The sequence below is a fragment of the Beauveria bassiana genome (assembly GCF_000280675.1).
Source record: "Beauveria bassiana ARSEF 2860 unplaced genomic scaffold BBA_S00004, whole genome shotgun sequence".
In the NCBI taxonomy this organism is placed as follows: domain Eukaryota; kingdom Fungi; phylum Ascomycota; class Sordariomycetes; order Hypocreales; family Cordycipitaceae; genus Beauveria; species Beauveria bassiana.
In genome coordinates, this window is record NW_007930839.1 from 258,892 (window position 1) to 274,363 (window position 15,472).

Below are 15,472 nucleotides of genomic sequence, written 5' to 3' on the forward strand. Positions count from 1 at the left end.
TACACTACCTAGGTAGGTATTGACCTACACTACCTAGGTAGGTATTGCAGCAGCACGCCAATCTTGTTTGCCGTTTGTCATGTAATAAATAATACTTGTATTGACCAACCGAATTATTGCTTTATTGCTTGTCAACTATCGGGATAATCATGTACTCGCCTTCTTTTCTATGTGGATTTAATTGGCTTACTTTGAACTCCTATCGTACGCAGTACGGTGCAGTTCTGGCCTAGTAAAAGTGACAATAGCTGGTAAATTTGATTGCACATTGAATTCTTCATGTCATGTTTCTATGCCTATTGGTATATCTCCAGTTTCTCGCTAATTTTTTTTATGTTTTTTTATGTATTTATTCATTTGTTTATTCATTTATTGATTTTCTTCTTCTTTTTTTGGCCATACTCAGCCTTTGTTTTTCCCGGGTACTACAAGGGCAAGCTCCTTTTTAAATAGTTACTGGGAGATGCTGCACGACTTGACAACCAGCTGGCGGGTCCACTACGACTTACCGATCGACTTATCAACAGCGGATCATGGAATCATTTTCACACTTCGCCTACCCTACGAGCTTCTGCCAGATCAGAGTCCGCTTGGCTCCTTAGTTTAGCGGCATATTTTTGGCAGCTATCTCATGCGGACAATACTCAACGGTCTTCACTTGCAATACGTCAATGTTGGTTGCGACGTCCGAGTTTAATATTTCGCCATGGACTGTACTCAACCTTCAGGCGAATCTGCCCCCAAGTTGGAAGCAGACACCAACATCACAAAGCTAAAAGCACTGCTCAAGTCAAAAGATGACACACAGCGCTTCGTTGGTCTGGCTCTATTAAAGTCACTCCTCGACAATACCCCAGAAATTCGAAATGACGAGGCCACAGTACGCGACCTGTGGTCTCACATTTCGCCCAGATTCCTAGATCGCCTGCTGCGCACCGGCTCAAACCCGTCCAACAGCAACGCCAAACACATGCTCGACATTGGCGTATCCATACTCTACAATTTTTCTATTCTTCTTCCAGCGGCAGATACAGCTTCGGTTTCCTTTACAGCGCGCATACCGGGCCTGGTGGCAGCAGCGCTGTACAGCAGGGGAGAGACGACGGGGCTCTTGCTGCAGCTTCTGTACACGCTCGTCAACTCAAAAGATGGCGCCGAGACCTTTATGGAAGTTGAAGACACGACGCCACTCACGGAGATTGCCACGAGCCATGCCATGGTGCTAGACATTTTTGGTCGTGCGTGGGTGCACCACATGGCCGGCGGCGCAGCTGGCGCAGTCTCTTGTCAAAAAATAGACGCCGTCATACATACGTTGAGTGTCCTTTTCAAAGGAACAGATGCAGTTACATACCTGGCATTTCTGGGGAATTTTTTGAGTCAGGCTATTCCAGCGGTAAGTTCGCAATGCTTACTAGTATAGACGTCTCGTCTAACACGGAACAGGTTATCCCCAAGAACCCAAAATGGGTATCAATAACAGCTTCATATATACAGCGTCTTGTTATCAGTAGGCCTGCTCCGGAAGCGCGCGCTGCGTATACCAGTGCAGCAGCCGCGCTTCTACAAGCATATCCTGAGCAAGCGTCCGAGCTTTTATTCAGGGACACCACCAACATTGAAAAGCCATTCGGATACCTCTTCATTAACCTTCTTCTCATTGACATCCGATCATCCATACCCACTCTACTCGCCTCTCTCAACTCCCCCGGATACAAGCAGACCTCGAAGCGCTTGATCGCTGACTTTGACGTTCTCTGCATCTTCATCGGCTACCTCGTGCGGTCCCTCGAGGACGAGTCCCTCGAGACCCTCATCATGCCCCCCGACAGCCTGCTCCGCATCCGCAAGAGCATATCGGAAACCATGTCCGTGACCATTGAGTATATCCGCGACCGCTGGGACGCGGCACGCTCCGGCGCCATGGGCTTTGATTTCAGCGCTCGAGCCAGCAAGGCCGAGACGGCCACGGGCTCGCACCACACGCTCACATGGGACTCGATGGACGACGCTGTCGACGAGGACCTCTTTATGCTATCCGCGCTGCGTGCGCTGACGCTCTGGCTGCGCGAGGACGAGAATGAGCAGCTGAGGAGCGAGGGTACCGGCATCATGGACGTTCTCATGGAGCTCTACATCGGGGGCCCGTCGGAAAGGGATTTTCGACCCGTTATTCTCGTGGGTCTGGAAGGTCTCGTCACAATTCGTCAGGGCCGTGGCGCCTTTTTGCAGCAAAGTGGCTGGAGTATCCTCGCCGAGAGCTTGGTCAGCACAATCCATGGGCATTCCGAAGTCAAGGATGAAGGAGAGGCAAGGATCTGCGTCGACATTGTACGCATTCTGCTCGCCGTCGCTGAGGCTCAAAGGACGACGGAAGAAAGCTGGCTCGATCTCATCACCGGCGTAGCAGCATGGGACGTCCCCGATGGCAGCACCGCATGCCTCGCGCGGGACGCACACGTGGCCGTTTTGCAGCTCTGCTGCACCGTGCTCGTCCAGGCCAATATGGGCATGCGCAGCCGATACAGGCACTCCATCGGTGCCGTCGCGGGCATCGCGGCACAAGTTCACCGGCAGATTGGCCACTTGAGCGAGTACAGCGAGCAGATGGAGGACGTAGTGGCAACATTGGATAGATTACGATAAAGTACCAGAGCAACTAAAACAAAAAAAAAAACCATTGTATTCATGTCTGCCGTGACCCCATCATGACGAGGCGGAAACCGTCTGCGCCGTGCTCCCGACAACGTCTTGCTTCTGACCGCCGCCGCCGCTCGCCTTTGCGCGCCTCTTGCGCGCCCTGCGCACCTCAATCTCCACGTGCGCCATTTCCGCCTGCACGCTCGCCAGCCGCGGTATCACGTCCTGCACCGCCCTCCTCGCATGGCTCTGCGCGTCGCGCAGCGCCTGCGGCACCAGCACGCCAAACCACCGAATCGGGTCGTCCCTCGCAGCCGCCGCGTCTTTCCCAGCTCCCTCCTCTCCTCCACGTCCTTCTCTCGTCGACCCAACAACCGCATCATTATCCTCCTCCGTCACCGTAAATGTAGGCGGCGCCGACTTGTCCTCCACGGCAATGACGACCCGCCGCGACGCCTGCATGCGAGCGTCGTACTGGTCCGGCCCGTAGCGCGCCCCGCGGGGGGCGGAAAAGTTGGCGCGTGCCAGAGAGTGCAGCGTGTCTTGCTGGGCGGCGGCGAGAGAGGCGCGCAGCGTGGCGTGCTGGTCGAGGAGGCCGAGGTAACGCTCGAGGAGCTCGTCGATGGTACGGTCCGCCGCCTCGGACGCCATGGGGGGTGGGTGCGTAGAGGTTGTTGGTGGGCGGCTTCTTTCCTGTTTCTGTCTTTCTTTTTTGAACTGCCGACGAATAGTTCTTTACAAGAACAGGGAAAAACTGTGTCAATTTTCAAAGGCGTTCTTGTTTGGGCTGAATCTCAACAGAGCAATGTAGATGGCTGGTGTGTTGATGATACGTGGGAAGCTGGAAATCGTGGGGTGACGTTGAAGTTGGTGGAGCCGCAGGCAGCGACAGAATCGACAATCGCCAGAAGAATAACTACGAGAACAAGGCCTGTCCAATATTTTAACCTGCAAGCCAATGCGCGGACAATCTATTCTTGGTTTTAAAGCTAACAAATATATACATGGTATCTCGTTTACTAAATGCTCAATCGGCACTGCAGCACGCAGTTTACTGCGCCGCCGCCGTCGTCTCTCCTTGGGGCTTGTCCTTGACGTCGCTCAGCTGTCCACCTTCAGCGTTCGTCGTGGTCGAATCACCTGTTGCTTTCGAACTCTTTTGCTTTATACCCTGTCTGAAGCTGTACAGCGGCGCACCGCCTACCCAATTGAGCATGACTAGCGCCGCGAAGCCGTTGATAAGCGCCAGGCACCATCCCACAGTCCCGAACCCAGCGCTCTTGCGCACCATGCCCGACAGCAGCGGGCCGACAATGGCGCCCGCCGCAAACGAGATATTGTAGAGCGCGTAGGCCTGCGCGTACGGCACGGTGGCCGCCTCTTCCCCGGCGTCGTCGCGCCCTTCCTCGGCGGCCCACGAGATTTCCGCCATGAGGGGCGCTACCTGAAGCGCCTCGCCGAGGCCGATGGCGACCAGCAGCCCGCAAAGCATGACTTTGTGGTTGATGGTGTTTTCCGTCACGAAGCGAAAGCACACGAAAAAGGGAACAGAGAACAGGAAACCGCCGGCCGTGAACCAGCGAGGGCCGTACTTGTCACTGAGGCCGCCGAACAGAGGGCCGAGAAAGGTAGGGAGCACGATGGGAAGGAAGATGAGGCCGCCACCGATGGCATTCCAGTGGAAAACGTCATGGACCTGAAGCGGCATGATGGCGTCAAAGGATGTCTGTGTAGCGGATTGAATGATGACGCCAAAGAGGGCACAGAGCATGCGTCGTTTCTTCAACAGTCCCAACATTCCATTTTGTCCTCCAATCGAGAATGCGCCTTTCGATCGTCTCCTTGTATTCCCGCCGGCACCCTCTTCAACGCCGCTAGGCTCTATGCTGGTTTGTCTGGTGGGAGATGTTGGATCTGTGGCTGACGCATCTTGTTCTGCGCTTGATTCGCCTGCTGTCATCTCAGCGGCAGTCTCCGGGGTGGTCATGGACACCGACTCTTCGGAAATCCACTTCCTAGCATCTTTGACCTCTATAATCATCAAGCGCAAGACAATGTCAATGCCAATTAGGCCGAAGCAAATACCAAAGACGGCGTAGTTGCCGGCTCTATCATAGACGATGCCTCCTACCAGCGGACCGAGTAAGATGCCAAGTGTCAGTGCTGTGCTCGTCCACCCCGCAGCACGACCAACGTGGTTTTTATCGACGCTGTCAATGAGAAGCGCAAGGCCGACACTCCACGTCATGGCCGCCGATAGACCTTGTAGGATACGGGCTATTAGTAGCATGGCAATGTTGCTGCTGAAGCAGAGAAGTAGCGTGGCGGCGAGAAGCCACAGAAGACCAACGAGCATTGGAACGCGGCGATTTTGGTATTTATCGGCCATCCATCCCCAGAATGCTGGAATGATATTAGCGGCTACGTAGTGGTGAGGCATGAAGAGGGGTGTAGCGCACGAGATGAGGTGAACAAGGACACGGCAAACACGGCGAGAGAAACCGATACCCAATATTGAACTAAATATGATGGTTAAAAATGATCATGTGTGCATTCGTTTTCAATCATACCTTTGTTAGAAGCGACGCCAATGCGAGACTCGAGCGTGAATGGAATCACGGGGACAACGACGGCATAGAGGAAGACATCCTGATTTACGCTGGTATCGAGAGGGATCGAGTTTCTTGAGATGATTGCTTACGGTGAATACAGCAAAGCTGACGGTGACTGTGATGATTATCGAGGAGGAGCGAAAGGCCAGCCATGCAGGCGGCTTGTCGCTACCTGACCATGGCCAATGAATCATGTCGAAGAGTGTTTCAAAGAGCGCCGTGCCAGACCAAACTAAATTGCTGGAGCGGGCCAGAATAAATAGCGGGAAGGGCCGAGAGCCTCGTCAGCTCATTGCGGGCCTGACGAATTTCACGGTTTCTGCAATGATGCTCGAAGCAGATGTTGCAGATGTTGTTTGAAAAAGGGCAAGTCTTAGCATCTGGTGGGAACCGCCGCAGGGCTGAAGCTTCTCTGGGGCATTGGCCTTTATTAGGTACTTTTATCACTGGCTGTTCTCGCCCATCTTATCCCAAGGGGTGCAGCGCCGACTAGGTTGGGTAGGACCCGCGGAGACCGAGTACCAGTAAGCGGCGGATGCGCGCAGCTGCGAAGCTAATGCGGTGCATAATTGCATCGGGTGTTTGCTCGCGAGTTGAGGTGAGACAAAATGCGAGATGCAAATTTTCGCCTTGCCAAGATGACTCTTTCGCCGGTAGATGACGCTGGTGGAAGCACCAACAAACTCTGGTTGCTTCGATGTGGGTGTCAACTCCGCCCGCTGTTGATCGAGACATGCTTGCCTGTATAACCCGAGCAAAACTGCCATTTTCTCTGATTTAACTCGCATCTACTCAACTCTTGATATTTCTGTCAAAATTATCTCCGTTTCGATATCATGTTGCAAAAGTGACAGGTTGAAGGCTTTTGACCGGTACCTACTCACTGTCTCAAGCCACCTCTACGCACAGGACTTTTAGTTATTACTTGTACCAGCACTGTGGACTACTTGGACAGGGTGATTCGTCATGACGGCAACCCTCGAGACGCAGAGACAGTATTTCCGATATGTCACGTTCCTCTACAGTGGCGTGTCCTTTTACTGCGTGGTTCCGGAGTTGTCTTGATGTTTAAACGGTTGGCCACCTAATGCGGTTAGGCGAGGATCGCATCAAGCTTCTGGAATTAAGCGGCCGGCATCACTGAGACAAGGCGTGCATTGTCGGGTAAGACGCAGTACTGATAGGGGCCCCATGTTCAATTGTTTATATGCTCTGACAGGCCCGGAGGTCCCGAATGAGCCAAGACGACGCGGCGGCAGAGCGATGTACGGATATAGATAGGCTGGTTGGTTGACTGTTCTTACGGTCGCGAAGAGTGTTCAGGGTGTCATCCGACTCATCCCCGGTGGAGTGGATGCGGCGATCTGCAGCTGGGCGTTTCGGGACCAGTGCTTCTTTCCGACGAGCTTCTATTGTGTGACTTGCAGAAAAACATGAGACAGCCGGAGTTGCAGCAGCTATCAAGGGGTATCTTCCCCTTGAAGGGGCTCGGCGGAAAGGCGAAGCGGCAGGATGGAAGCGACTGCCGCTAGAATATGCAGTTGGGCATCGTCACAGCGTCGACCGACACCTATACTATTTCTAAATGGAGGGTAGCACAACGTCCGCGGCGAAATACTTATATCTAGCTTCCTATTTATCGGTGCTTTGTCACGCCCCCATTGGCGTGACGTGAGGGAAGGTTTTTCTACCCGGCCGGTCGTGCAAGTCCCTTGTTCAAATGTTTCGAGTAACGGAGATGATGCACTGCAGCAGGTAGGCAGCTTTGCTTTGTGTTTCTTTTATTAGCAGCAAACACGTGTATGCAGGTTCCGTATGCAGTGGTTCGAATCGACCGAGGGAGGAGCTGTTCGGAAACAACTGATACTCATGTTATATGTTGCTGTTGCCCCCTGCGCATATGACGGGATGTATTGATTGCGTGCCGACAAGGAGGGTCCTTTTTCTTCGAGTGACGATCAAGCATGAGCAGCGTCGGAGATAGATTCAATGATAATAATAAAGTAAGGCAGCAGCGGAGATGACTGAGTTGAGCGTTATGCTCTCGAGTCGTCCCAGTCGTTCCAAGCCGAAGAGAGAAGCTGAGCCAGTTTCGTTTTACCCCCCATTTTTCTTTCTGCCGAGTGAATGCCTGGGTCACGATGGCCGACCGCCTACCGCGTCGGGATTGCAGTGCGCTGTTTACTCTCTAATTATTAACTTGGCCAGCAGAGCCCAGTAGAGTGGAGCAGGGCCAGGTCGAGAGCGCGCCGTCGACCGGGCCTTTTCAAGGCTTTCGACCAGTGATGTTGAAGTGACTGAGTGAGTGCAGAGTGATGACTGAACTGACTGAGTGATGAGTGGACAGACTTGCGCGGCAATGCGGGCAGGCAACAGGGGAGAGTTTCCAGTGGCTGAAGCTGCCCAGTGGAACGGAGCAGCCAAGACGCATGCTCCAGTGCAGTACGAGTACTGCGACGTGAATTCATAAGGTCTAGGTAAATAGTGAGCGGCGGGTGCCTGTGCCTGCAGGGCTGCCATCCCTACCTTACCTACCTAGGTACCTACATAAATACCTAACGCAAACAGAATCCAAAGCATGGTGTAATCCGTAAAGGGGGGCAGGATAAGAATCAACCAAGATAAAATAGTTAGTGCCCTTGTTCCAATGCAGTATCGGCAAATCTTTCGACGCCACACATCGTAGTTTTGCCATTGTTGCTGCACTCTTGTTGCTTGGTTTCCTTGTGATCATGTCAGGTCCAGCGCCAAAGCACAGACTGTCGAACAAGTTTAGATCGAGGCCATCTATAAAAAGTTAATGGCCAATGGGCTAGGTAGGTACCTTGGTAGTCAATTAGCGGCAGCACAATCCCATGTTATCCTGAGGGTTGGTGAACAATGTTGGTGCTCACAGGTACCGGTACATTGCGGCCTCGCGCAACCGCGACAAGGCAACCGCCGATCAAAGGTAGCCGGTACTTACTATGTAAGGCAACAAGCCCCCAAGCCAAGGTAACCAGTCTTTCTTTGGTGCTCGTCACTGGCCACAGGCGTCCCGTCTGCTATCACGACCGACCCTCTCGCCTCTCCCACCCACCTTTGCTTTGGGCCTTTACTCTGGGTCTTTCGGCGTCGACAGACTCTCCAACACCCACCCCCAGTCAACCTAATCACCAAATCTCTTTCCGAAAAGCACACTGTCTCGTCTTTTGGTCGTCTTTGCTACTCCCCTCTCCTTTCTTTTCTCCTTATTCACAGCGATCGTCTTTTCTTCATTTCCACCCTCCCGCCAAACACGCGTCGCTGGCCCTAACGCTTCTCCACGTAGCCTGTCTGTCGCTGTTGCTCTTGGTGCTATCGCTATCGCTGTCGCTGTCGCTGTCGCTGCCGCTCCAACTCCTCACCTCTCCCTCCCCCCCGACGCTTCGCGATACACACAGTCCTCCTTCCAAGGAGCCCCAGATCTGAACCATGGCCGTCGTCGCAACCATCAAGTATGCACCACCTCGCCACCAACATCTGCTTGCTCGTCTTCTATGCTCGTATGCTGGTCTTCGTCCGCCTCAGTCATGGTGCTGTATTCCTCGTCGCACCATGATGCCGCGGCCATTCTGCAACGCGACCCTGCCCCTCATGTGCGCTGAGGACATCACCAACGGCTCTCGCGACTGCGAGACGACGACTGGCATCCTGAAATTTTTCTCGCTATATCTCTACCTACACTTGGCTAATCTTTGCAATTGCTCTCAGATGCGTTGTTGTCGGAGACGGTGCCGTAGGCAAGACCTGTCTGCTCATTAGCTATACCACGAACAAGTTCCCTTCGGAATACGTCCCTACAGTTTTCGATAATTATGCCGTCACCGTCATGTACGTCTCTTCTTCTCAACATATTATCCTCGCTCTACGCTTCTCGCCGTGATACCGCGAGGGGACTTTTTTTTTCTCGATAGCTCCCAGCGAGCTTTGATCCCGGCACTTGGACACCCATGCTCACTCACCCTTGGCGGTGTACAAGCGGCAGGGTTCCGAGAACATGGCTGGAGTCTTTTGCAGCCACGCTTTGATGACACCACACGCCAATCTCAGATAATGACGCTAACGGCTTGTTCTACTCTACTACAGGATTGGCGATGAGCCGTACACGCTTGGGCTGTTTGATACTGCTGGACAAGAAGATTACGATAGACTGCGACCGCTGTCATACCCCCAGACTGATGTCTTCCTCGTCTGCTTCAGCGTTACGTCACCCGCCTCGTTCGAAAACGTCCGCGAGAAGTGGTTTCCCGAGGTCCATCACCACTGCCCCGGAGTCCCTTGCCTCATTGTTGGCACCCAGGTCGATCTACGCGACGATCCCAGCGTACGGGAAAAGCTAGCCAAGCAGAAGATGTCGCCCGTGAGAAGGGAAGACGGCGAGCGCATGGCCAAGGACCTGGGCGCCGTTAAGTACGTCGAGTGCAGTGCGCTGACGCAGTACAAGCTGAAGGATGTGTTTGACGAGGTACGCACCCAAGTTTCCACACCACACAGGACACCGGCAACTAACGAAGAGGCCACAGGCCATCGTCGCGGCGCTGGAGCCCCCCGCACCAAAGAAAAAGTCTCACAAATGTCGCATTTTGTAATCAATCATACCCCCGCGAAAGTGGCTGGCCGACCGCTGGCGTCAAGAGGTGTGCCCGCTCGAATACCTGAATGAAGGCCCGTTCTAAGAAAGAGAGCGCCAACGATTGAGACTGGCAGAATGATACGATTGGGACGGCATGGAAATGAGGGCGTGCGGCAACGTGTGTGGCATGTTGGCCGGAGTGCGCTCAACAACTGACGAGGCTGCCCAACTGGACAGCCAATGCAGCAGCGTGTGGCGGACGGCACAACCACAGCGCAATGCCATTGCTTTTTTTTTCTTTTTCCTTTCGCCACAGATCTATATATGCTGCTTGTTGTTTTTGCTTTTCTTTTGATGGTTTTGACCAAGTGGGCTCGATGGATGGCAAACAGGCGAGCACATGCTTTTCGATAGGACAGTTGTTTTCCACTTTTTTTTATTCTTCTGGCGACCGGAGTGCAATCTTATCTGTTTTACACTGTTTTGCATCTAGGTTTTTTTGTAACAAGATGGTAGAAGAGAATTGTATTTTGCCAGACAAACACGTCAGAATCGCGGGTCAAAGTTGTTTTGTACAAGTCGAAGAGCAAGCCAGATTAGCAAGCTGAATTGGTGTCGTTTTTTGGACGAAACGTTTCATTCTCGACGATGTGGCGTAGATGGCTTGCGTACACCGCACACGGGCGGAGCATGTAAGTCATCTGCCTAAATGAATTTATTAAAACTGAATGTAAGGGAAGACCAGTAAAGAAAATGCGCGTGACCAGCTTGCCTCACGCTTTCTTAGCGAACTGTTTCTTTAGATTTCTGCTTTTTTTTTTTCAACCAGAATGCAGACATATGATTGTATGCAAAGCCTGAATCGAACAAAAGTGCGTGCAGACAAGCGAAGAACGAGCGCCAGCAGCTTCAGCAACGAGTCCCATATGCATCCTGTTTCACCTGGCATTTATACACATATGGATCTTGCCTAGTTCTGGTAAATATCATGCTGCTCCTGTAAATGTTCAAATGATGGTGAGCATCTTTCCGATTAAAGGGATCACGAACATGTTTTTACTGATCTCAACCTTTCAGCAGACCAGCCAAAACCAAACGGCTCACACTCTGCTGCCGAGGCCTGACATGACCTGCCGTAGTTATTTTTTTTTTTTTTTTTTGCCAGACAAATCGATAGTCGAAGAGAAGGAGTTCTTTCCTGGCCGCCGTCGGCAAACTTTGGCGAATTGCCGGCGGCCGGATCCGAGTTCGCTGGATCCGGCGGCTGGGGATAAGCCCAAGCCCAAACCAAGCTCAAGCCCACCCACCACCAGCCAAGACGAAATACCCGCCACACCCCGCACGCCGGCGACCGCGGAGAGCGACCTCCGATACGGAAGCTGGCACTGGCAAAGCTGGGGAAGGGAAGCGCGGAGAGTTTAAGTAGAGGATGGTCGCAAGTGTTTTTCCTTTCAGCTGATGTCTGAATTTTCTTTTTATCGGCCGATTATACCTTTTGACAGACAAAGAAGAGTGCCGATCACTTGATAACATCGGCAGCCCCGCCACTGGAAGCAGTTAGATAACGGTGCATTCGCAGAGTTGCAATCTTGGCCGTGCCGCTCAACTTTGAGACTGATTTGAAAAGGAAAAAGAAACGGCAGACACACTGTGTCGGCACTTTTCCCCTACAGTCTTTGCAATTACTGCAGCTCAAAGATCTTTGCTACCATGCGCGCTTCTGTGCTGGCCAGCTTGGTGCTCTGCACCAGCCTATCACTAGCCTGCGGCGGCCACGACGATGATAGGCAATGGACTAAGGAGGAGCTGGAGGAGCTCGAATACAAATGGGGATACGATGTAAGTCGGACACTGACCACACCGTGTAGCTGTATACTTGCGAGTGGAACAGGAATTGACTGGCACAGTGGACGTTTTCCGGCATCGGCACCTTTGCTCATCTCGACTACGTCAAGTGCCTGACCAACCCAGCTGAGCGTTACGACATTGCCATTGTCGGCGTTCCCTTTGACACGGCTGTCTCCTACCGACCAGGTGAGGACCTTTCTTCCTTGACTAGTTTGCCTAGTCTGATTGGTATTCATCCTGCTGACGTGATGGTACAGGCGCCCGATTCGGTCCTCGCTTTATCCGCGCCGCCTCGGGTCGCCAGATTGGCTATCGCAGCTACAACCCGCGCGCCAACATCAACCCGTATGATAATTGGGCTAAGATTGTCGACTGCGGCGACATCCCCATCACGCCCTACGACAATGTCATTGCGCGCGAGCAGATGACGCAGGGGCTCAAGGAGCTCGGCCGACACCGCACCGTGTCGTCGGTCAGCGACAAGCCCAAGCTCATGCTGCTCGGCGGCGACCACAGCCTGACCCTGCCGGCCCTGCGCGCACTGAATGAGATTTATGGCCGCCCTGTGCGAGTTCTTCACTTTGACGGTAAGTCTTCTCCACATGCCACGTCGTTTTGCGCCATCGAGAGGGACAATGCTAATACTGACACTTGTGCACGCACAGCTCACCTTGATACCTGGGATCCTTCCAAGTACCCTGCGCACTGGGGCTCGACGCACTTTACCCACGGCTCCATGTTCTGGATGGCCAACAAGGAGGGCCTGCTGTCCAACGCATCCTCGGAGCCGTCGGTGCACGCCGGTCTGCGGACGCGGCTGAGCGGTACCGACTTGGCCGACCTCGACGACGACACAAGCCAGAACTGGGTGCGCTTTTCGGCCGACGAGATTGACGAGATTGGCACCAAAGGCATCATCAACGGTATCATGAGCGCACTAGGCACCGAAGATCCGGTGTACCTCTCCATCGACATTGACGTGCTGGATCCTGCGTTCGCGCCCGGCACTGGCACCCCCGAGCCCGGCGGCTGGACGACGCGCGAGCTGATCCGGATCCTGCGCGGCATCGAGGACCTCAATTTGGTCGGTGCCGACGTCGTCGAGGTTTCCCCCGCGTACCAGGGCAGTGGCGAGGAGACGTCCCTGGCAGCGGCGCAGGTTGCGTACGAGATTTTGAGCTCCATGGTGAAGAAGGGCATGCAGAGCATGGCCAAGGAGGGCGAGGCGGCTGCCGCGGTGGAGGATGTCAAGGATGAGCTGTAGGGGCGAGGCAGGCGCTTGCAAAGAAATGTAGCATGAAATTGTAACAGTGTGAAAATGATGCATAGAATTGATGGAGCGAGCGAGGAGTTGGCGGTAGCAGAGAGAATTTGTCTTGGGTGCGATGACGTTGTTGGCCTGCAGTTAGCCGCTATAAAAAAAAAGCATTTCAAACACAGATTGATACAGTGAAAGTTCAGAAGCGTCCGTACCGATCTTTACGATGAATCAGACCGGCCACGGACAAGAAGAGTCACGGAGATTAAAACGACCTCGTCTCATAGGTGATACAGAGGATAGGTTCCTGCTGAGCTGGCCAGTACTCGTTCTTGTTTCAGTGTGATAAGGAAGGATGCAAGGGCGCGGTCGGAGCTTACACCGCCCGACCAAAGTTGCCTATTGAGTCACACCCCGCCGCGCCTAACCCTAGTATTTTGGCCAGCTGCCAATTTGCCCTTCACCCCTCAACCCCGCCATATTTACTCTGGAGTTTTGAAAGAAAGATCCAAAGAAAATTGTCTCCCGCAAAAGAGATACCCGAAATTGATCAACACGAATCAGACACATACACTCGAGACCTTGAAACCCGAATTACCACCGCCACCGCCATTGCCACCACCGCAATGGCCGCCGTTCAGGAACTCGCTGAGCGGGTCAAGGGCAGCGGCGACATCTGCTACGTCGACACTGATGTCGGCGTCGACGAGCCCACCGCCGATGGCACCGAGGCCAAGCCCTTCAAGACGCTTCCATTTGCCTACATTCAAAAGATTGACAACCCCGGCACGCAGTTCCTCTCGCGCGCCTCCGTCACGGGCGCCCTGGCCGATGGCGAAGACCCCGCAGCGCGCCTGACATGGAAGGAGCCCGCCAAGAGCGCCGTGAAAAAGGCCCAGAGCGTGTTCGACATCCACAAGAAGAAGCTCGTCAAGCAGCAAGCCGCACAGGCAGCCGAGGATGCCAAGAAGAAGGCGCGTCTCGACAACCTCGAGGCTGCCAAGAAGATTGTCCTGACCGAGGATGCCTCGCTGCCCAAGGCCGTCAAGATGGGCATCGCCAACAAGGACGTCAAGCTCGGCGACGGCGAGACAAAAGGCGAGCGTGTCAAGGTGTCGGGCCGCATTCACCGCCTGCGCGCCCAGAAGCAGGCCACCTTCATCACCCTGATTGACGGATACGGCCACCTACAGTGCGTGCTGCAGGCCGGCGACCTGACCAAGACGTACGACGCCCTTACGTTTGCCCAGGGTACCTCGCTGACGCTCTACGGCGAGATGCGCAAGGTTCCTGACGGCCAGCAAGCCCCCGACAACCGCGAGCTGCACGTCGACTACTACGAGGTCATTGGCACCTCGCCCGGCGACGAAGAGGCCATCACCAACAAGGTCTCCGTCTCCCAAAACCAGTGGGACCAGGGCATGCTTGACAACCGCCATCTGGTGCTCCGCGGCGACAACGCCGCCTCGCTGATGAAGCTGCGCTCGCAGGTCGAGTGGGCTTTCACCAAGACTTACAACGACATGAAGTTCGTCAAGGTCTCCCCTCCTGCGCTGGTGCAGACCCAGGTCGAGGGCGGCGCCACTCTTTTCAAGGTTCCCTACTACGACGAGGAGGCCTACCTCACCCAGTCTTCCCAGCTATATCTCGAGACGGTTCTCCCCAGTCTCGGCAACGTCTACTGCATCGAAAAGTCGTTTCGTGCTGAAAAATCGCTGACTAGACGCCATCTGTCCGAGTACAGCCACGTTGAGGCCGAGCTCGACTTTGTCACCTTTGATGAGCTTCTCGAGCATCTCGAGGAGCTCATGTGCCGCGTCATCGACAGCGTCCTCGCCGACCCCGAGACGGCTGCGTTCCTCAAGGAGCTCAACCCCACCTTTGCCCGTCCCGCGCGCCCGTTTATGCGCATGAAGTACAGCGACGCCATCGACTGGCTCAACGCCCAGGACCCTCCCATCCTCAACGAGGAGGACAAGCCGCACGTCTTTGGCGACGACATTGCCGAGGCGGCCGAGCGCAAGATGACGGATGCCATCAACCGCCCCATCTTCCTCACCCACTTTCCCGCCGAGATCAAGGCCTTTTACATGAAGAAGGACCCCCAGGACAGGCGCGTCACAGAAAGTGTCGACTGCCTGATGCCCGGCGTTGGCGAGATTGTTGGTGGCTCTATGAGGATGACGGACCTGGACGAGCTACTTCAGGCCTACAAGACCCAGGGCATCGACTCCAAGGACTACTACTGGTACACTGACCAGCGCAAGTACGTATTTGCAGAAGCCTTTCAAGAATCAGTGTAAAAAAAGATGGCATGACTAACAAGTTTAGGTACGGTACCTCCCCTCACGGTGGATACGGTCTTGGTTTGGAGCGTTTCCTCGCCTGGATGGCTAACCAGCACACTGTCCGCACAACATGCCTGTACCCTCGCTTCATGGGTCGCTGCAAGCCGTAGATGCATAAGTTTAGATGTGCTGTTGAGCTATGTTATAAATTGTTGGAGATGAAGTGGAATTA

General features: G+C 54.0%; 6 protein-coding genes across 6 annotated transcripts; 4 read left to right on the forward strand and 2 right to left on the reverse strand.

The window, feature by feature from the left end:
- Positions 1-706: 706 nt before the first annotated feature.
- BBA_01871 (uncharacterized protein) lies at positions 707-2,646 on the forward strand (the record flags this gene model as incomplete). Its single annotated transcript, XM_008596968.1, has 2 exons — positions 707-1,396; positions 1,447-2,646. 2 exons carry the CDS (start codon positions 707-709, stop codon positions 2,644-2,646), a joined length of 1,890 nt encoding a protein of 629 aa, XP_008595190.1.
- A 60-nt stretch (positions 2,647-2,706) lies between these two features.
- On the reverse strand, positions 2,707-3,291 carry BBA_01872 (uncharacterized protein; the record flags this gene model as incomplete). The annotated part of the gene is made up of 1 exon (XM_008596969.1): positions 2,707-3,291. One exon carries the CDS (start codon positions 3,289-3,291, stop codon positions 2,707-2,709), a length of 585 nt encoding a protein of 194 aa, XP_008595191.1.
- A 400-nt stretch (positions 3,292-3,691) lies between these two features.
- BBA_01873 (MFS transporter) lies at positions 3,692-5,446 on the reverse strand (the record flags this gene model as incomplete). Its single annotated transcript, XM_008596970.1, has 4 exons — positions 3,692-5,043; positions 5,100-5,159; positions 5,211-5,289; positions 5,342-5,446. The coding sequence occupies 4 exons, from the start codon at positions 5,444-5,446 to the stop codon at positions 3,692-3,694; spliced, it is 1,596 nt and encodes a 531-aa protein (XP_008595192.1).
- Positions 5,447-8,705: 3,259 nt separating this feature from the next.
- On the forward strand, positions 8,706-9,862 carry BBA_01874 (Cell division control protein 42; the record flags this gene model as incomplete). Its single annotated transcript, XM_008596971.1, has 4 exons — positions 8,706-8,728; positions 8,985-9,104; positions 9,360-9,738; positions 9,797-9,862. 4 exons carry the CDS (start codon positions 8,706-8,708, stop codon positions 9,860-9,862), a joined length of 588 nt encoding a protein of 195 aa, XP_008595193.1.
- A 1,694-nt stretch (positions 9,863-11,556) lies between these two features.
- BBA_01875 (arginase-like protein) lies at positions 11,557-12,958 on the forward strand (the record flags this gene model as incomplete). Its single annotated transcript, XM_008596972.1, has 4 exons — positions 11,557-11,685; positions 11,754-11,880; positions 11,952-12,281; positions 12,360-12,958. 4 exons carry the CDS (start codon positions 11,557-11,559, stop codon positions 12,956-12,958), a joined length of 1,185 nt encoding a protein of 394 aa, XP_008595194.1.
- A 620-nt stretch (positions 12,959-13,578) lies between these two features.
- BBA_01876 (asparaginyl-tRNA synthetase) lies at positions 13,579-15,410 on the forward strand (the record flags this gene model as incomplete). The annotated part of the gene is made up of 2 exons (XM_008596973.1): positions 13,579-15,218; positions 15,284-15,410. The coding sequence occupies 2 exons, from the start codon at positions 13,579-13,581 to the stop codon at positions 15,408-15,410; spliced, it is 1,767 nt and encodes a 588-aa protein (XP_008595195.1).
- Positions 15,411-15,472: the final 62 nt, after the last annotated feature.